The 22,367-nt window shown below is 40.4% G+C and overlaps 2 protein-coding genes across 3 annotated transcripts in view; one reads left to right on the top strand and one right to left on the bottom strand.

Annotated features, from left to right (window-relative positions):
• Window positions 1-10,802, top strand: part of rem2 (RAS (RAD and GEM)-like GTP binding 2) — a 114,329-nt gene extending 103,527 nt beyond the window's left edge. Inside the window, exons 5-6 of one of the 2 annotated variants that reach the window (XR_009828716.1) lie at window positions 1,613-2,965; window positions 6,396-10,802. Coding sequence is in view for 1 of the 2 variants with exons in the window: in XM_062070432.1 (XP_061926416.1) it covers window positions 1,613-1,938 (326 nt within the window). In the remaining variant the exon portion in view is untranslated. Of the gene's footprint in view, window positions 1-1,612 lie in introns of both variants that reach the window. The other variant, XM_062070432.1, reaches the window with a different exon arrangement.
• Window positions 10,803-18,843: 8,041 nt separating this feature from the next.
• The window catches only part of LOC133665191 (nucleolar protein 9), a 29,358-nt gene continuing 25,834 nt past the window's right edge, over window positions 18,844-22,367 (bottom strand). The window contains exons 11-12 of the mRNA XM_062070430.1: window positions 20,132-20,237; window positions 18,844-20,018 (exon numbers count right to left, since the gene is read on the bottom strand). Of these exons, the coding sequence (XP_061926414.1) occupies window positions 19,864-20,018; window positions 20,132-20,237 (261 nt within the window). The 3' untranslated portion in view covers window positions 18,844-19,863. The remainder of the gene's footprint in view (window positions 20,019-20,131; window positions 20,238-22,367) is intronic.

The following is a 22,367-nucleotide window of genomic DNA, read 5'->3' as shown; positions in this document are numbered from 1 at the left end:
AAGCTAGCGGTGATGGCGTTAAAAGTGATGTTTGATGGTCTCACGGCTGCCATCCAGGCTATTTGTCCTCTCTTTATTAGCTCAGAAATGCAGAGTTTATTTCCGGAAATGAGAAAAATCTCAAAGATCGATCACGACGGCGACTGTGGCATTCTTACCCAAAAAAAGAAGCTAGCGGTGATGACCAGTAGATGGCGTTAAAAGTGATGTTTGATGGTCTCACGGCTGCCATCCAGGTTATTTGTCGTCTCTTGTAGCTCACAAATCCCGAGTTTCTTTCTGGAAAATGAGAAAAATCTCACCGATCGATCACTACAACGACTGTGGCAGTTATGTTGCCGCATCTCCACACTATTCTTACCCGTGAACACGCGAAAATGTAGCAGGTGATGGCGTTAAAAGTGATGTTTGATGGTCTCACGGCTGCCATCCAGGCCTCTTTATTAGCTCTGAAATCCAGAGTTTCTTTCTGGAAATGAGAAAAATCTCACCGACCAATCACGACAACAACTGTGGCATTCTTACCTAAAAATAAAAGCTAGCAGTGATGGCCGGGTGATGGCGTTAAAAGTGATGTTTGATGGTGAACACGGCTGCCATCCAGGCTATTTGTCATCTCTTTATTAACTCAGAATCCCAGAGTTTCTTTCTGAAAATGAGAAAAATCTCACCAATCGATCACCACAACGACTGTGGCAGTTATGTTGCCGCATCTTCACGCTATTCTTACCCATGAACACACCAAAACGTAGCAGGTGATGACGTTAAAAGTGATGTTTGATGGTCTCACGGCTGCCATCCAGGCCTCTTTATTAGCTCAGAAATCCAGAGTTTCTTTCTGGAAATGAGAAAAATCTCACCGACCGATCACGACAACGACTGTGGCATTCTTACCCAAAAATAAAAGACAACGACTGTGGCATTCTTACCCAAAAATAAAAGACGACTGTGGCATTCTTATCCAAAAATAAAAGCTAGCGGTAATGGCGTTAAAAGTGATGTTTGATGGTCTAACGGCATACTTAGCCAATTCATAAATGAGGTCGGCAGTATAAGAATCCTCCGTTTCTAGTCCCACTGCACCTGACTAGGATGTCCTAGGTTCTCACGTGTATTCCTGCTGACGTCTTTGTTTCAGAACCTTTGGGCCGACTCCAAGAGCTGAGTCATGTGGTCTATTTATGGCGCTACAGTGACACTCGCATGCAGCCAGTGCCACCCTTCTTCACTCTGCATCCTTAATGTGCAGACTGTCAACATATTTACCAGTGACTCAGTGTGGTGCCGGTGTGGCCCTTCTCACCGTGGGCTTTGATTCAAATGTGCCGGGGCTCCGCCTGCTCACTTGACAGTCTCACCGTCTGTTGTCTCCTCGCCCGTCTCGTAGAGTCCAACCTCTCACGTCAAACGCAATCCGCTTAAGGCGCCGGTTGTCGGGATTCGACGCCATTTTTAGGTGTCTGCGCCTGGCTGACATTGTATATATTATAGGACGTTTTGATGTAACATTTTCACGTTCTTAACCGGCATGTTAAGAACGATAAACAATGAATTGCTTTCTAGTTACCTCCACCTGGTGTGTGATTGACACTTGTCCTCTCCTGTGCACCAGAGGCCCAGTCCAGCGCCATGATGTACGACTGCCACTACCTGGAGCTCTCCGCCTCCCTGGAGCACGGCACCAACGAGCTGCTGGAGGCGGCCGTGCGGACCGCCAGGGGCGACTGCGTGGGGCCCGACTGGGCCGAGGGGGGCGAGCCCGGCTCGGGCCGCAGGGAGAGCCTGACCAGCCGGGCCAAGCGCTTCTTGGCGGGGCTGGTGCCGCGCTCGTACGGCCGCGAGCGCGAGCGGGGACGCTACCGGGAGATGAGCCGCCACCGGGGCAGCAAGATCTTCCGGCAGAAGTCGCGCTCCTGCCACGACCTCAGCGCACTGTGACCTTCCACACACACACACACACACACGATTGAAAGGTATGCCGGAGGTGTGGACTGTCCGATTGTGTTCATGCACAGGCTTGCATAGACTCATGCCCACCCCTCCACCCCTCCACCATCTTAATCCAGCCTTACACTTACGGGTGCCTAATGGTGGTTTATTGTGAGGTGCATCGATATTAGGGATGGATCAACTCAGCTCGAACACAAACCCGAATCCGAAATGTTGCAACGGTACCATACCATACCAACTTTGGTGCTGTCAAATGCAAAAAAATAATCAGAATAATCACACTTTTAAATGTTGATTAATCATGATTAATTAACTAAGTAACATTAAGCCAGGTTTTTACAAGCTTGCATCATTTAATCAACTTAATATTTGGACACAAATGCAATTTTACTGTCAGAATGTCAGACAGGAATTATTACTTTTTTTTTAATAGATTTATGTGAGAATTTTGTGTGATTAATCGCATGAGTTAACTCATTAAATTTGACAGCCCTGTATTTTAATAACCGTGTTTTATACTACAAATTTACGAGATGCGACACATGATTTTTCGACATATTTACATGAACCCGTGATCTAACAGTTTGTGGTGTAAAACATTAAATGACAAATAAAATAAAATGTTAAATCCGATTAATCACACTTTTGCATTTTGATTAATCAAAATGAAATGCAATTTACTTTAAAAAAATATTTTCCCACAAATTTAATGTTTATTGTAAGAATTTCATACATTATTTATTTTTTAATATTGATTAATCACATAAGTTAACTCATATAAAAAATATACATTTAATGAAAAACAAATGAACGATGACATTTTAAAATCCGATTCATCCAACTTCTGCATTTTGATTAGTCACATTTAATTGCAGCAAATTATTGCAAATAATATTTTGTATTGAGTAAAAAAAAAAACTAAACTGGTGCTGTCAAATGAAAAAAAAAAATCAGAATAATCACACTTTTAAATGTAGATTAATCATGATTAATTAACTAAGTAACACTAAGCCAGGTTTGCATCATTTAATCAACTTAATATTTGGACACAAATGCAATTTTACTGTCAGAATGTCGGACAGTAAAAAATTTTAGATTTTTAATAAATAAATTTTTTGTGATTAATCGCATGAGTTAACTCATTAAGTTTGACAGCCCTAATTTTGTATTTTCATAACCGTGTTTTAGACAAATTTACGAGATGCGGCACATGATTTTTCGACATATTTATATGAACCCGTAATCTAATAAATAGCTTGTGGTCTAAAACATTAAATGACAAATAAAATTGCGCTGCTTAGCATTTCTGCATTTTGATTAATCGCAATTAATTACAGTACTTTTTTTTTTAATACCTTAATATTTTGACAATTTAGTATTGTTGTCAGAATGTCGTACGGGAAAAATTTTTACATGTTTATATAGAATGCAAATAATATACACTATTAATGTGAGATGTTTTTGTGATTAATCGCATGAGTTAACTTATTAAATTTGACAGCCCTAATTTTGTATTTTAATAACCGTGTTTTAGACTACAAATTTACGAGATGCAACACATGATTTTTCGACATATTTACACAAACCCGTAATCTAATAAATAGTTTGTAGTGTAAAACATTAAATGACAAATAAAATAAAAAATTTAATCAGATTAATCACACTTTTGCATTTTTATTAATCAAAATTAAATGCAATTTACTTTAAAAACAACAACAAAAAAACACCAATATTTTGACACAAATTGAATATTTATTGTAAGACTTTCATGCAGGAATATTTTTTTAATATTGATTAATCACATAAGTTAACTCTTATAAAAATATATCTTCAATGAAAAACAAATGCTGTCAAACGATGAAATTCTAAAATCAAATTCATCAAACTTCATGTAGATTAATCACATTTAATTGCAGCAAATTACGGCAAATAATATTTTGTATTGGGTAAAAAAAATAAACTGGTGCTGTCAAATGAAAAAAAAAAATCAGAATAATCACACTTTTAAATGTAGATTAATCATGATTAATTAAATAAGTAACACTAAGCCAGGTTTGCATCATTTAATCAACTTAATATTTGGACACAAATGCAATTTTACTGTCAGAATATCAAACAGGAAAATTTTTTAGATTTTTAATAGATTCATTTGAGGATTGTTTGTGATTAATCGCATGAGTTAACTCATTAAATTTGACAACCCTAATTTTGTATTTTAATAACCGTGTTTTATATTACAAATTTACGAGATGCGGCACATGATTTTTCGACATATTTACATGAACCCGTAATCTAATGAATAGTTTGTGGTGTAAAACATTAAATGGCAAATAAAATAAAATGTTAAATCCGATTAATCACACTTTTGCATTTTGATTAATCAAAATGAAATGCAATTTACTTTAAAAAAAAAAAAAAACACCAATATTTTCCCACAAATTTAATGTTTATTGTAAGAATTTCATACATTATTTATTTTTTAACATTGATTAATCACATAAGTTAACTCATATAAAAAATATATATTTAATGAAAAACAAATGAACGATGACATTTTAAAATCCGATTCATCCAACTTCTGCATTTTGATTAATCACATTTAATTGCAGCAAATTATTGCAAATAATATTTTGTATTGAGTAAAAAAAAAAAAAAAACTGGTGCTGTCAAATGAAAAAAAAATATCAGAATAATCACACTTTTAAATGTAGATTAATCATGATTAATTAACTAAGTAACACTAAGCCAGGTTTGCATCATTTAATCAACTTAATATTTGGACACAAATGCAATTTTACTGTCAGAATGTCGGACAGTAAAATTTTTTAGACTTTTAATAAATTAATTTTTTGTGATTAATCGCATGAGTTAACTCATTAAATTTGACAAATTTACAAGATGCGGCACATGATTTTTCGACATATTTACATGAACCCGTAATCTAATAAACAGCTTGTGGTCTAAAACATTAAATGACAAAAAAAATTGCGCTGTTTAGCGTTTCTGCATTTTGATTAATCACAATTACAGTACTTTTTTTTTTAATACCTTAATATTTTGACAATTTAATATTGTTGTCAGAAAGTCGTATGGGAAAATTTTTTAGATGTTTATATAGAATGCAAATAATATACACTATTAATGTGAGATGTTTTTGTGATTAATCGCATGAGTTAACTCATTAAATTTGACAGCCCTAATTTTGTATTTTAATAACCGTGATTTAGACTACAAATTTGCGACATGCAACACATGATTTTTCGACATATTTACACAAACCCGTAATCTAATAAATAGTTTGTAGTGTAAAACATTAAATGACAAATAAAATACACATTTTAATCAGATTAATCACACTTTTGCATTTTTATTAATCAAAATGAAATGCAATTTACTTTAAAAACAACAACAAAAAAACACCAATATTTTGACACGAATTGAATATTTAATGTAAGAATTTCATGCATGAATATTTTTTTAATATTGATTGATCACATAAGTTAACTCTTATAAAAATATATCTTCAATTAAAAACAAATGCTGTCAAACGATGAAATTTTAAAATCAAATTCATCAAACTTCATGTAGATTAATCACATTTAATTGCAGCAAATTACGGCAAATAATATTTTGTATTGGGTAAAAAAACTAAACTGGTGCTGTCAAATGAAAAAAAAAAAATCAGAATAATCACACTTTTAAATGTAGATTAATCATGATTAATTAACTAAGTAACACTAAGCCAGGTTTGCATCATTTAATCAACTTAATATTTGGACACAAATGCAATTTTACTGTCAGAATATCAAACAGGAACATTTTTTAGATTTTTAATAGATTCATTTGAGGATTTTTTGTGATTAATCGCATGAGTTAACTCACTAAATTTGACAACCCTAATTTTGTATTTTAATAACCGTGTTTTATATTACAAATTTACGAGATGCGGCACAAGATTTTTCGACATATTTACATGAACCCGTAATCTAATGAATAGTTTGTGGTGTAAAACATTAAATGACAAATAAAATATAATTTTAAATCAGATTAATCACACTTTTGCATTTTGATTAATCAAAATTCAATGCAATTTACTTTAAAAAAAAAAAATTTAAAAAATTTTGACACAATTTTAATGTTTGTTGTAAGAATTTCATACGGGAATATTTATTTTTTAATATTGATTAATCACATAAGTTAACTCATATAAAAAATATATATTTAATGAAAAACAAATGAACGATGACATTTTAAAATCCGATTCATCCAACTTCTGCATTTTGATTAATCACATTTAATTGCAGCAAATTATTGCAAATAATATTTTGTATTGAGTAAAAAAAAAAACTAAACTGGTGCTGTCAAATGAAAAAAAAAAAATCAGAATAATTACACTTTTAAATGTAGATTAATCATGATTAATTAACTAAGTAACACTAAGCCAGGTTTTTACAAGCTTGCATCATTTAATCAACTTAATATTTGGACACAAATGCCATTTTACTGGCAGAATGTCAGACAGGAAATTTTTTTAGATTTTTAATAGATTAATTTTTTGTGATTAATCGCATGAGTTAACTCATTAAATTTGACAGCCCTAATTTTGTATTTTCATAACCGTGTTTTAGACAAATTTACCAGATGCGGCACATGATTTTTCGACATATTTACATGAACCCGTAATCTAATAAATAGCTTGTGGTGTAAAACATTAAATGACAAATAAAATTGGGCATTTTGATTAATCGCAACTAATTACAGTACGTTTTTTTTAAATACCTTAATATTTTGACACAAATTTAATATTGTCAGAATGTCATACAGGAAAAATGTTTTGATGTTTTAATAGAATGCAAATCATATACACGATTAATGTGACAATTTTTGTAGTGATTAATCGCATGAGTTAACTCATTAAATTTGACAGCCCTAATTTTGTATTTTAATAAACACACTTTTTACTACAAACGATCATTTACGAGATGCGTCACATGATTTGTGGACATCTTTACATGAACCCGTAATCTGATAAATAGTTTGTAAGGTAAAACATTAAATGACAAATAAAATAGCGCTGTCAATCGAACATTTTTAATCAGATTAATCACACTTTTACATTTTGATTAATCAAAATTAAATGCAGTAATTTACTAAAAAAAAAATACACCAATATTTTGACTCAAATTGAATGCTATTGTAAGAATTTCATACAGGAATATTTTTTAAATGTTATACTATATGAATAATGCGAGCATTTCTTGTGATTAATCCCAAAGTTAACTCAATAAATTAGACAGCGTTAGTTTTGTCATTTATTAATAAACATGTTTACGATTTATCAGGCTATGTTTTCATTCACTTTTGCTGGGAAACCAAGTGCTCCCAGCATGCTTTGTGGCACATGACTTAACATCTTTACATGAAACCGAAACTTAATCAATCGTACGTAATCGATGGTTGAATAGTTTGTAGTGTGAAACATGTTTGTTAAATGACAAAATTAGGGCTGTCAATTTTAATGAGTTAACTCATGTGACTAATCATGTCTATGATGCGCATTCGAGTAAACATTTACAAAAAAAAAAATGTTCCTATATTTATTAAATAGAAAAAAAAATTGTGCTAATAAACGATTAATTTTTTATTTAAAAAAAAAAATCAGATTCATCAAACTTTTGCATTTTGATTAATCGTAATTAATTCCGGTGAATCGTATTTAATACTTTGACGCAAATTACATGTTATTGTCAGAATGTCACAGATGAACATTTTTAGAACATTTTACTCACATGCACCACATTTATTTGTGCGAAACTTGACAACGGTTTTATCTAAAGTCCAGTCAGGGTGTAGCAGGAAGTGAAATTTACCAGTGATTAATTTGTGTATGACTTCATGTTTTGTGATTAATCGCGCGAGTTGAACCGTCGACCTTGACAGCACTGAACAAAAACATGTTACACAGGACACAAAACAAAAACGGCACCTTATTTCATGTTTCACCTCAGGTTTTGGATTCAGATTATGGCCATATATCTGGGAAAAAAAGAAGAAGAAAGTATTACGGCATTCCCTTTCCATGGTTCAGGAGTCTTTACAGTATTTGGAAAACAAGAAACCTGTTGTGTACCAGTCAAAGTACAGTCCTGGGGCCGTACTTATCAAGCTTCTTAGAATGACTCCTAAGAAGTCTGCTAAGAGTTGACTTAAGAGTAAATAAATTCTTCGCTGAAAGCTGCACTTAAAAGTTAGTTATCAGGCGTCTTACTCACACTTTCAGCGAAGTGTAGGACCGAATCTTAAGTGTCACACTCAGAGCTGAATTACGACATTACTATGTGCCGTAAACGCAATTTTAGGTGACGTCATTTCTGTGTCCATAGAAATGACCAATCACGGAAGGGAATCCCTTGTCTAAGAATAAAGAAATATTTTGGAAATATTTAAGTGGACAATGGGAGTGTATATTTTGACAATAAACTACAAAATAATACAAAACAAACTAGTCCCCGCCGGCACTCACGCTACCGCTCCCTCTCTTCTCTCGCCCACACACTCACTGACGTCACTCACCTCACGGCCACACACATACGCTACTGTCATAACATTTTCCTTCCAATTCATTAATTAGGCAACTAATTTGAAACTGGTGTGGGTGGCTCTATATATACTAGCCCACTGCAGACACATGCAGAAATCAACAAGGAATCGAAAAGTATTAAATCTGTGACAAAAATAATATCCGCTCTGTCTAAACGATACCGTTTGATCAGCTGCTCGTCATCAAAAAAAACAAACATTGTTCCGTTCCCTGAACGTTGGCGCACGTCTCTCTCGCCTCAGTGCCATCCCCTGCTGGCAACTCCTAACCACTTAATACACCTCTGAAGGTCTCTTAAATATCGTGGAGAGTAGGAGTGATTCTTAGACTTAAGAACGTTGATAAAAAGCTTTTATTCTTAAGTTTGAGAGTAGGACTAAATTTCGCAAATTCTCAGGACTTAAGTGTAAAATGGCACTCTAAGAAGCTTGATAAGTACGGCCCCTGGTCAAAAGTCTTGAGTTTCCAATCATTTCTACAACTCTTATTTTTCACATACTTGTTGGTCACAAAAAACATTCAGGAAGTTTGCTTCTTAATATTTAAAATTTGCTTACATGTCCCTTGGCAAGTTTCACTGCAAAAAAGCGCTTTTGGTAGCCATCCACAAGCTTCTGCTTGAATTTTTGACCACAAAATTGCTGCGGTTCAGCTAAATGTGTTGCTTTTCCTGACATGGACTTGTTTCTTCAGCATTGTCCACACCTTTAAGTCAGGTTTTTGTTTCATCTGACATCACATGGACAAAGATAAGACCTTCTGGAGGAAAGTTCTGTGGTCGGATGAAACAAAAATGGAGCTGTTTGGCCACAACACCCAGCAATATGTTTGGAGGAGAAAAGGTGAGGCCTTTAGTCCCAGTAACACCATGCCTACCGTCAAGCATGGTTGTGGTAGTATTATGCTATGCTATGAATGAATGATAGGTGGTGGTCGGAGGGGCCGTAGGCGCAAATTGGCAGCCACGCTTCCGTCAGTCTACCCCAGGGCAGCTGTGGCTACGAAAGTAGCTTACCACCACCAGGTGTGAATGAATGATGGGTTTTTAACATGTAAAGCGACTTTGGGTACTTAGAAAAGCGCTATATAAATCCCAGTTGTTATTATTATTATTATGCTCTGGGCCTGTTTTGCTGCCAATGGAACTGGTGCTTTACAGAGAGTAAATGGGACAATGAAAAATGTCTTCAGGACAAGCTAAAATCTTCAGCCCGGAGAAATGGGTCTTGGGCACAGTCGGGTGTTTCCAACAGGACAATGACCCCCAAACACACGTCAAAAGTGGTAAAGGAATGGCTCAATCAGGCTAGAATGAAGGTTTTAGAATGGCCTTCACCAAAGTCCTGACTTAAACGTGTGGACAATGCTGAAGAAACAAGTCCATGTCAGGAAAACCAACACATTCAGGTGAACCGCACCGATTTTGTCAAGAGTGGTCAAAAATTCAAGCAGAAGCTGGTGGATGGCTACCAAAAGCGCCTTATTGCAGTGCAACTTGAAGAGTTGTAGAAATGATCGGAAACTCCAGCCCGCCATGACATGATGTTCTTTACAAGTGTATGTACACTTCTGACCACATCCCAAAAAAAATCCCCGGCCCCCACTTTCCCTGATCCGAGGCTCTATCGGGACTCGGAAGTCATTTGGCCAACTTACCAGGAGGCGCCGGCAGAAAACGAGCAGGACTCGCATCATTAAAGACAGCGGTGGACTGGAGGAGAGTGGGAGTCACAAATAGACACTGGACTATCTAGATCCTCTTTTATAGCATGCTCGGTAGACAACGGACCCTGTAGGTTACTCAACTACCTTAGTGGCAATTAGGCTACGCACAATCTAGCAAAAGACCCTTTATTTGACACCATGACCCCCTCCGTGTGTTTCTAGTCCTCTTGTCTGTGGACATCTCGGACATGACCGTCCAAGCCATATGCTCGCTGATTGCCGGATAGGCAATCAGCGACGAGAACCCTTTACGGCAGGAAGTGGAGAGTAACAAAGAGTGTGGGACGCGTTACGGAACTGTTGAACCGACGTGGCAAAGGAGAACAGACCCACACTACCTGTGGATGTTTGACGTTTCCGTGTTTCCCTTTCCACTTACGTTGCGGGGAATGGGTTCTGTTACGGGTGATCCCGACCAGAACCTTCTTGGTACGATATCCCAAGCGCACGCCCACTTGTTTTGTCGCAGTCTACGAAGCACCCACGCATCTTTCCACCGTGAATAAAGTTTCCTTTGACATCCCAACGATGCGTCTTGTGCTTTTATTTTGGCAGTTTCTTACATCAGTGTTCCCTAACCATAGGTCCGCATCGATACTCGGTTGTAATACACTTTTCCACCACTCGTGGCAGTAATGACAATGTCAAACAAACAGAAGAAGTCTGGAGCTAAAGTCATAGAGAAGTATGGTAAGCACACAAATTATGACTAAAGTGGCTAATTTTATTGGCTTCTTGTCGGGATCCCCAGCAAGAACATCCAGAAGCTGCAGTCCTTACCAAATAGTGCTGCTAGGATCCTGATGAGAGTGCAGAAATACGACCACATCACACCAATTCTCAAATCCCTTCACTGGCTTCCTGTCCCACTCAGGATTGAATACAAAGTCTCCCTACTAACCCACCAGTGCCTCCATGGAAATGCCCCCCTCTACCTCAAAGAACTGCTCATCCCCAAATCCTCCACCACACCTCCGCTCCGGACGGGCTAACCTCCGATGACAAAGCTACGAACAATGCTCTGCTACTCCCAGTCTGTGGAATGCTCTCCCTGACCACCTGAGAGCACCACAGACTGTGGATGCTTTTAAAAAAAAAGGCTCAAAAACCCTTCTTTTTAAAAAAAAGCCTTGTTTTAGATATGTGTGCTAGTTCTAGCTATTAGGGTGTTCTAGTTTTATTTGTATTTATTTATTATCTATTTATTTTTTAAATGCACTGTAGCACTTTGAGGTTGTTTGCTCAATGTAAAGTGCTTTTACAAATAAAATCTATTATTATTATTATTAGTTAAGAAAGTTTTGTTTGACATCCCAACGATGCGTCTTGTGCTTTTATTTTGGCAGTTTCTTACATCTGTCTTCCCTAACCATAGGTCCGTATCGATACTCAGGTGTAATACACTTTTCCACCACTTGTGGCAGTAATGACAATCAACCATACAGAAGAAGTCTGGAGCTAAAGTCATAGAGAAGTGTGTTAAGCGCACAAATTATGACTAAAGTGGATAATTTTATAGAGAGCTTAGTTGAGTCCTATTCATTTGAATTCTTACATATGGCTTGAAACACCATTTTCGTGTATTTTGGTCCTGTTGTATCAGCTTGGCTACGTTGTTATTCGAGCCCCTACCTCAATATACTTTACAGTCTGTCTTGTATTCTTTATGAGATGTTATTTGAGATACGCAACTTTTTAAATTTTAGCAGACATATTAGGTATATTTGCACAAATATTTGTATCGGACCAGTATCGCTGATACCACTCATGTCAGAGAAAACCATCGGTATGGCACATCACTACCCGAAGAAGATCCCTCCCTGTGACTATCTGTTGGATTCCTGGTGGTCTATTAATGAACAATTCAGTAATTATACCCACTCGACAGCCATTGTGGTCCCTTGTCAGGGTTCCTTTTTTGTCTTTTGAGTTCTTCCTCGCCCGGATGTGGGTTTAGATCGGGGGGAACGTCGTCGTGACTTTGTGAAGCCGTTTAAGACACTTGTTACGAAGGGCTATATAAATACATTTTGACTGATAATTAATTAGTGTGTTCTCCCTTGATTAAAATGCAAGTAAATGTGAGCTGTTTTAATTTAAAAAAGGTCAACAGGTCTACAACTTGGCCTAGTACCTGACTGCCCCCTAGCCAGGGATACGGTAAAGACCTCAACGGCGGAGCAGGCGGAAGACGGTAGATGTAAGAACCACCACAACGGCACCCCCACATCCATGTGGACCCAGTTATGGGGAAATAACGACCCAAGACCTCAACGGTGGAACAGGCGGAGGATGATTGCTAACCCTATGGAGCGTCACAACGGCTGGGATGGCGGTTGAAGGCCGCAGCAGAAAAGGGTCCCCAGTCGTCTTGGACTCCAAGCCACGGGACCCTGACCCGGATCTGTCAAGGATCGTGTGGTGACTGTCTGTGCACCAGTCTCCCCACGTTAAACAAAGTCACGCACAGGCATCCTCCATAAAGGGATAACCCCCTACCAGGAGGATCGTCATACTCGCTTCGAGTGACCGCCGATGATGTTTTAATTGCTGATTCGGGTTTATTGACTTTTAAATGCGCCAAAAAATAACCCGTTTTGAAGTGATTCAATGCCCAGTAGAGCGCAAATATGATTCTGTATAGTATTTCTCCATAAATTATGGTATTTTGAGAGGTAATCATTGAAGTCGGATATCACTGAAGGCCTAGGTGGGAGACGCACGGCCCGCCACTGGATGATTCCCATGTGTGGCGACCGGGTCGCATGGTGATGCGGGGGTCGTTCTCCCAAGATGCAGACGGACTCTGGACACAGCGTGCAGGTAGGAAATTAGTTATTAAGATAAATCATATAGGGGAAAAAATAAAGGTGTGCTCATAGCACGGGAGGGAAAGCTAAGGAGGCTAGAGCGGGAGCTATAGCATACACCAACAGGAATCAAAAGTCGTCAACTGTTGCGGGTAGCAAATTAGGAAGCCAGACTGACTGACCGGAAAAGGCTGGGATAAATAGTGTTCTGATTAGTGCTCGGGAAACAGGTGAGCATCCCGAACACCAATCAAAGACAGGTGGAAACAATAAGCACCCATGGAAACAGAAAACAAAAACAGGAACTGAGGGAGTCCAAAAACCAACAGAACATGATCCGGGCAGAGGATCATAACACCATGGGGTCAAAACTTTGGGAGATAAAAGGTTTGGGCCTACTTCCCATTCAACAACTGAGATAAAAAAATCCTCAATACTGGTGAGGTGGAAGAGACCAATGATCCGTGGTAAATCAGAGGAGCGACTGGCTCGAAAGTTCTGTTGTTTGATCACAAAGGTGTTTTATGGGGTCGTGTCCTATTCAGCAAAGTTTCTCCAAACCAAAAACTGCGCTAGTAAAATAGGAAGCATACAGTTCTCCAAAATCTCCAATTAAGAATTAAGCGTCTTGCTAAGTGACGTGAGTGAATAAAGAATTATTCTACCCTGAACTGAAGTTAATATTTTTCCCCAGCTGGTGAACTTCCTTTGACCCCATGAGAATCCATAGCCGGCATAAATAGAGGCTTAATCTAAGTACGTAGTACAGAAAATCCTATTAGCAACTGTCTACTTTCGGTCAACGTCAGGGAGAATTACAATGAAGATGCAATATTCGGGTCAATCGGGGGTTCGGGAGGCGACAGAGTCAATGGTACTATATGGCAGCGCTGTAACAGCATTCTAAAAACAACTGGCATTTGACTCTTGATTCAACTTGGTAAAGGAAATTCCTGCCAAATCCCAAAAAGCAGTGACACTTATTTCCCCTAACGCCGCCGAGCAACGGTCTACGGCTGGTCTCGAAAGCAAGAGCGTCGTCAGCCGCCACTCTCTCTAGGTCGTCCTCAGACGTCGTTGTCTCCAGTCATCCCGGTTCTCCGTACATCCGGCCAGCTCGTTGGTGCTTTGTGCTCCCGCATCATTCTTGAGTACGTCCACATATGTTACAGTGGGACGTCCTCGTGACTGGTGCCCACGTGTTGGCTCTCACAGTACCAGTTTGCCGACTGGCAGCTCCTGGTGTCTTTGGCAGTGTCCTGCTAGTCTCATTCTTCTGGCGGCTATTTTGTCGCTCACCCTGTGTATTCCGGCATACAGATTCTCGTTGGTAACGTGCGTACTCCCGCTGATGTTGAGCACTACACGTTGCATTCTGGTGTAGCACCCGTCTACAGACTTCGGCAGGGTTGGCTTCAGGGTCCAGCATTCACTGCCATACAGGAGAACAGATTCCGCAGTGGAGTGCCATCTCCGGGTTGGGGAGGAGATCTTGCCCCAAGTGGAGGAGTTCAAGTACCTTGGAGTCTTGTTCACGAGTGAGGGAAGAGTGGATCGTGAGATCGACAGGCAGATCGGTGCGGCGTCTTCAGTAATGCGGACCGTTGTGGTGAAGAAGGAGCTGAGCCGGAAGGCAAAGCTCTCAATTTACCGGTCGATCTACGTTCCCATCCTCACCTATGGTCATGAGCTTTGGGTTATGACCGAAAGGACAAGATCACGGGTACAGGCGGCCCAAATGAGCTTCCTCCGCCGGGTGGCGGGGCTCTCCCTTAGAGATAGGGTGAGAAGCTCTGTCACCAGGGAGGAGCTCAAAGTAAAGCCGCTGCTCCTCCACATGGAGAGGAGCCAGATGCATCTGGTCAGGATGCCACCCGAACGCCTCCCTAGGGAGTTGTTTAGGGCACGTCCGGCCGGTAGGAGACCACGGGAAAGACCCAGGACACGTTGGGAAGACTATGTCAGCCTTGGCTGGCCTGGGAACGCCTCGGGATCCCCCGGGAGGAGATGGACGAAGTGGCTGGGGAGAGGGAAGTCTGGGCTTCCCCGCTTATCCGAACTCTGATAAGCGGAAGATGGATGGATGGATTCCACAGTCGCGTAGAAGAAGCTGAGTTCTATTTGTCGAGGGAGATCGTAGTTCCACGCGACCGATCGCGAGAAACCGATGTGGTTCCGAGGTTATGACGCCGGTATAGGAACTACCTGAAGGGGATCTACGGGAGGACTCTTGAGAGGAACGACAACTGGCAAAGAGACAAGAGGGTTGGAAAAAAAGCAAGAGAGGGAGATGGAGAAATGCTTTGAAGAGGAATGGTTGCTTGGAGACTGTCGTCTAGGAGACGACGAGTCCCAGAGTCTTTTGGTATCTCAGCTGTCCTACATATTAAGTCCTTTGTTTAACTTTTGCAATTAGCCGGTCAGTACCAAATAGTCACGAGGACAAAAGAAGGAGACAGGCTGAAATGAAATATATAATCCAACAAAAGGTTGGATTTGGTGTCTCGAACAATGCGATCGTTTACTGACACCTAATCACTCTGGCATTGTGACAGCGATCCTCCCTCTCGCTGACTCATTCTGGGGGCCGGCACTGTAATTTCTTCTGGTGCGGAGGGAGACGGGTCTTCAAGAAGACAGTGGATGTTTAAAAGACAAAATGGTGAATGCTTTTTTGGGAGTGATTTCAAAAGTATTTTCAGCACGCTTTGCGCACGACTAATGAGAGGTTTCCTCGATGTGTGGGCGTAGGTGCGGTGCGGGTGGCTACACCGCAAACACACCGCCGCTGTGGCGCAAATTGGGCACGCACACGGGAAAGGTTGAGGCCAGATATTGTCACCAGGGGGGGGGGGGGGGGGGGTGTTGGGTCTTAATGACTCAATGGAAGTCATTTGATGTGATCGGTGTTCAAGGAGCAATGGCTCAAGTATCGCTGAAAAGGTCATCGCGTCCTGCCATTTGTCACCGAGAAGTAGCTAAAACAACCTAAGCAACAAGGACGAGCTATGACCAGTCAGCTAATTTCATACCCTAACCCTCTAACCCAACGGCTTCTAACACTAACCCTAGCCCTTAAAAGGCGCACTGCGGGTCTATTCAGATCTATTTTCATACAAATAGATACATGTAGCCACCGCACCTACGCCCACACATCGAGGAAACCTCTCATTAGTCTTCCGCTAATCCGAGGTCGGGTCGCGGGGGCAGCAGCCTAAGCAGGGAAGCCCAGACTTTCCTCTCCCCAGCCACTTCGTCCAGCTCCTCCCGGGAGACATAGTCTTCCCAACATATCCTGGGTCGTCCCCGTGGCCTCCTACCGGTCGGACGTGTCCGAAACACCTCCCTAGGGAGGCGTTCTGGTGGCATCCTGACCAGATGCCCGAACCACCTCATCTGGCTCCTCTCGATGTGGAGCAGCGGCTTTACTTTGAGCTCCTCACCCTATCTCTAAAGCAGGGCTATTCAACGATATAATCAAGAGGGCCGCAGTTTCAAGAGCCCAAGGTCTCAGGGGTCGGACATCCAAATGTGGATCTTACCTTAGAAAGTTCCTTTGAGACTGCGTTTACCTATTAACAAAGTAAACACATCCGTTTTCACACAGCACTGTCAATAAAGTCATTATTCTGCCCTGGCTACTCGTTTCCAGCGTGTGCAGCCAGACAGATAGTTAACACGTTTAGTTGTTATTTTTCTTCCACAATTTTATTTCTTTATACGTCCTCCTGTATTTAGGTTAGTAAAACTGAAAATATAAACATTACAAAAGTATAACATCCATTGGTTTAGTGTTAATACACACAGCAAACATTGCGCAAGGCGTAGCTTTATTGCCCCCTGCTGGTCAAAGTCAGCGTATTTAACCAGTTTTAAACAACACGACCATGAACACAAAATACATCAAAGTCAGCAATTTCAATACGTTCACACTTTCTTCTACTCACCCACTGCTGCTTGGCTGTGACCCACATGCTTCGCTGTTGCCCCCTGCGGGGTGGCGGGGGTACTGCATACAGGAGCAACCCTAGTTATAATGTGTTCATCAAGAATTAGGGTGATATTCGGCTGGCCAAATCGAAAGCTTGGGTGGGTTTGGGGGTATTGCAGCTGCTGTTTCTGCTGCCCGTGGCTGCTGGGTCCGGTGCGGGGCTGCTGGGTCCGGTGCGGGGCCGGGGGTTGGCGAACTTGCCGGCTTCATTCTCGTTTCTTGTCGTGCTTTGGCGGGCCGCCATTTGTGTAGCACTGATGTAAAGTATGAGTAATATTTCAAGCTAAAAAGGACATAAATACAGAAATGCGATAAAGGAGAAATCCCAATATCGTAGTTTAGAGAATATTGTGATATCTGAGGGCTCATAAAAGTATTGTACAAACGTTTTGATGGCATGAATACGTGCTGCTGCGGTCATATTTCATGTACCAGCTCGCTATTCTAACTGCGATGCCATCTTTTATCCAAGCGCCATGATTTATCCAAGCGAATCATCCAATCAAAAATAATTAAATGCAGAATGTTTATCCTTGATGAGGACATTTGCCATTCCGTGCTGCTGGTAATTGCATGGAAATTCATACTGAAATGTAACATTACTACTTTATAGTGTGGAGAATGCATAAATGTTTAAGAGTTCTTTCTTTATTCATAGTCATGTTTGGAGCAGCTAGTACTTTTCCATGCATACTCTGTATACTTGTTTGTCTTTGTGTGCAGATGTATGTGTAGTGTTTTACGCATTGGAATGTGAGAGAGATGCATGCCCCTCCTTATCTTATCAGTGTTGGGGAAGGGGGAGGTATTCCTTTCTTTCTTGATAATATTCCTATTCTGTCTTGATGGTCCTTCTTACTCTGCATATATGTCATCTAAAGAACTTGGGATTGACCAGTGACTTTAATTATAATTGTTTCATTACTGTGCCAAATAAAGACATTGTTATGACAAGTGCAGTCTCGGGAAAACACTTTAGCCACACCTTCTCGTTCAATGAGTTTTCTTTATTTTCACGACTATTTACATTGTAGATTGTCACTGAAGACATCAAAACTATGAATGAACACATGTGGAGTTATGTACTTAACAAAAAAAAAAGGTGAAATAACTGAAAACATGTTTTATATTCAAGTTTCCTCAAAATAGCCACCCTTGGCTCTGATTACTGCTTTGCACACTCTTGGCATTCTCTCCATGAGCTTCAAGAAGTGGTTTTCACTTCACATGTGTCATCGTTTTGATGCCTTCAGTGACAATCTACAATGTAAATAGTCATGCAAGTAAAGAAAACACCTTGAAATGAGAAGGTGTGTCCAAACTTTTGCCAGTTGCTACAGAGCTCCAAACTTCACGTGACCTTCCAATTAGCCCACGTACAGTACGCAGAGAGCGTCACGGAATGGGTTTCCAGGGCCGAGCAGCCACATCCAAGCCGTACATCACCGAGTCCAACGCAAAGCGTGGCATGCGATGAATCTCGCTTTTCCATCTGGCAATCTGATGGACCAGTCTGGGTTTGGAGGTTGCCAGGAGAGCGCTACATTTCGGACCGCATTGTGCCGAGTGTGAAATTTGGTGGAGGAGGAATTATGGTGTGGGGTTGTTTTTCAGGAGTTGGAACTTTGAATGCTCCAGGATACCAAAACCTTTTGGACAATTCCGCGCTCCCAATTTTGTGGGAACAGTTTGGAGCGAGGCCCCCTTCCTCTTCCGACTGTGCACCAGTGCACAAAGCAAGGTCCGTAGAGACGTGGACGACAGAGTCTGGTGTGGATGAACTTGACTGGCCTGCACAGAGTCCTGACCTGAACCCGATGGAACACCTTTGGGATGAATTAGAACGGAGACTGGGAGCCAATGCGCTTTTGGAAGAATGGTGGAAAATTCCTATAAACACACTCCGCAACCTTGTGCACAAAGCAAGGTCCGTAAAGACATGGATGTAAGAGTCTGGTGTGGATGAACTTGACTGGCCTGCACAGAGTCCTGACCTGAGCCCTTTGGGATGAATCAGAACGGAGACTGAGGGCCAGGCCTTCTCCACCAACATCATCAGTGTGTGACCTCACCAATGCGCTTTTGGAAGAATGGTGGGAAATTCCTATAAAACACACTCCGCAACCTTGTGGACAGCCTTACATACTCACCTCATAAAGGTACACAACCCCACTATATGCCGGTCACCGTTTCCTGTATTTGTATTTCATTAATAAGAGTGACTAATTTGCATAATAAATGTTTACCAGTGACTTTGACAACCAATCTTATAGGCAAACGTGTTACGTGACCAGAAAACATCCCTGCGTTTAGTAAGTCTGAGTTTTATTCCTGCTCTTATTGGTGGTGTTTGTTCTGTCTAACATAGGAAGATACATTCCAATGATACCGATACAATGTTATCTTCTTTAACCTCTAAAGGCCCTAGTGGCCACATGCGTGGACAGCATCTTTTTGCTCTTATTTCCAAAATTGTGTACACTACTGAATTGGGGTCTTATGGCCACTTATGTGGACACTTATACTGCCATCTGGTGGTGTCAGAAGAGTATAACATACAATGGAATTTGGAAAACAAAGTGTAAAAATTAAGTACATCATATCAAAAGATGATTTTTAGTTGTTATTCTAATTAGGGTCCAATAAGCCCAAATAGCAAAGAGAAATAAAAAAAAAAACACATGTAAACAAACAGCTTGGGCCTTAAGAGGTTAATATTGGAATTTACACGGTGGTCATAATCTTGTCAATCAAATGTAATAAAACGTACTAAGGCCTTTTTAGTTCTACTCCAGAATATCATTGAAAAGTTTGCGCTTCTTGGACTCGCCGGTTTGGATTTCCTGCCAGACGGCTCGCCGGTGAATAAAGTGTGAGAGTGCGAATTTCCCCCACACGTGGCGAGCAAATTGGTCCGACCTCAGCTGGATTTCGCCCGGCACTGGGATTTAAAAAAAAAAAAAACAGCGAGAGGAGGAACGATCATTAACACACAAGTGAACCGGATATGAAATCCACCATCCTTGAATAGATTTTCCGAAAAAATATCATTACCGAGCTCCTGTGCGATACTTTGTCTGTGACTGACTGAGGCGTTGCTCCATATGGCCTCCAGCAATCGACTGCCCAGCCTGGAGCACGCCATCCGCACGTACAAACCCTGGGGAGGAGGAGATTGGATAGAGAAAGGGAGGTTAGTACCAATTTCACATGTTCGGATCATTAAGTAGGGCAGGACGATTACGGGAAATATGATAATCACGATTATTTTTCATTGATATTAAAGGCCTACTGAAATGAAATAGTTTTACTTTAAACGGGGATAGCAGATCCATTCTATGTAGGGATGTCCGATAATGGCTTTTTGCCGATATTGTCCAACTCTTTAATTACCGATACCGATATCAACCAATACCGATATCAACCGATATATGCAGTCGTGGAATCAACACATTATTATGCCTAATTTGGACAACCATGTATGGTGAAGATAAGGTACTTTTTAAAAAAATTAGTAAAATAAGATAAATAAATTAAAAACATTTTCTTCAATAAAAAAAAGAAAGTAAAACAATATAAAAACAGTTACATAGAAAGTAGTAATGAATGAAAATGAGTAAAATGAACTGTTAAAGGTTAGTACTATTAGTGGAGCAGCAGCACGCACAATCATGTGTGCTTACGGACTGTATCCCTTGCAGACTGTATTGATATATATTGATATATAATGTAGGAAGCAGAATATTAATAACAGAAAGAAACAACCCTTTTGTGTGAATGAGTGTAAATGGGGGGGGGAGGTTTTTTGGGTTGGTGCACTAATTGTAAGTGTATCTTGTGTTTTTTATGTTGATTTAATTTAAAAAAAAACAAAAAAAAAACGATACCAATAAAAAAAACGACACCGATAATTTCCGATATTACATTTTAACGCATATATTGGCCGATAATATCGGCAGGCCGATATTATCGGACATCTCTAATTCTATGTGTCATATTTGATCATTTCGCGATATTGCCATATTTTTGCTGAAAGGATTTAGTAGAGATCGACGATAAAGTTCGCAACTTTTGGTCTCTGATAAAAAAAAAAAAGCCTTGCCTGTACCGGAAGTAGCGTGACGTAGTCAGTTGTTCACCTCCTCATATTTTCCTATTGTTTTCAATGCAGCGAGAGCGATTCGGACCGAGAAAGCGACGATTACCCCATTAATTTGAGCGAGGATGAAAGATTCGTGGATGAGGAACGTTAGAGTGACGGACTAGAATGCAGTGCAGGACGTATCTTTTTTCGCTCTGACCGTAACTTAGGTACAAGCTGGCTCATTGGATTCCACACTCTCTCCTTTTTCTATTGTGGATCACGGATTTGTATTTTAAACCACCTGGGATACTATATCCTCTTGAGAATAAGAGTCGAGAACGCGAAATGGACATTCACAGTGACTTTTATCCCCACGACAATACATCGACGAAACACTTTAGCTACGGAGCTAACGTGATAGCATCGTGCTTAACTGCATATAGAAACAAAATAAATAAACCCCTGACCGGAAGGATAGACAGAAGATCAACAATACTATTAAACCGTGGACATGTAACTACACGGTTAATGCTTTCCAGCTTGGCGAAGCTTAAAAATGCGGTTGCTAACGACGCCATTGAAGCTAACTTAGCTAGGGAGCTAACGTGATAGCATCGGGCTCAAATGCAGATAGAAACAAAATACATAAACCCCTGACTGGAAGGATAGACAGAAAATCAACAATACTATTAAACCATGGACCTATAAATACACGGTTAATGCTTTCCAGCTTGGCGAAGCTTAAAAATGCGGTTGCTAACGACGCCATTGAAGCTAACTTAGTATAACGGGAAAACATTAGCGCTCCACCTACGCCAGCCAGCCCTCATCTGCTCATCAACACCCGTGCTCACCTGCGTTCCAGCGATCGACGGAAGGACGAAAGACTTCACCACGATCATCCGTGCGGTCGGCGGCTAGCATCGGCTAGCACGTCTGCTATCCGAGTCAAAGTCTTCCTGGTTGTGTTGCTGTAGTCCGCCGCTAATACACCGATCCCACCTACAGCTTTCTTCTTTGCAGTCTTCATTGTTCATTAAACAAATTGCAAAAGATTCACCAACACAGATGTCCAGAATACTGTGGAATTTTCAGATGAAAACAGAGCTAGTTTGTATTGGATTCAATGGGGTACCGATACTTCCGTTCCACTGGCTACGTCACGCGCATACGTCATCATCCAAAGGCGTTTTCAACCGGAAGCTT

The sequence above is a fragment of the Entelurus aequoreus genome, linkage group LG14, assembly GCF_033978785.1.
Source record: "Entelurus aequoreus isolate RoL-2023_Sb linkage group LG14, RoL_Eaeq_v1.1, whole genome shotgun sequence".
Taxonomy (NCBI): domain Eukaryota; kingdom Metazoa; phylum Chordata; class Actinopteri; order Syngnathiformes; family Syngnathidae; genus Entelurus; species Entelurus aequoreus.
The sequence above is the reverse complement of the archived record's forward strand: the minus strand, read 5'-3'. Positions and strand labels throughout refer to the sequence as shown.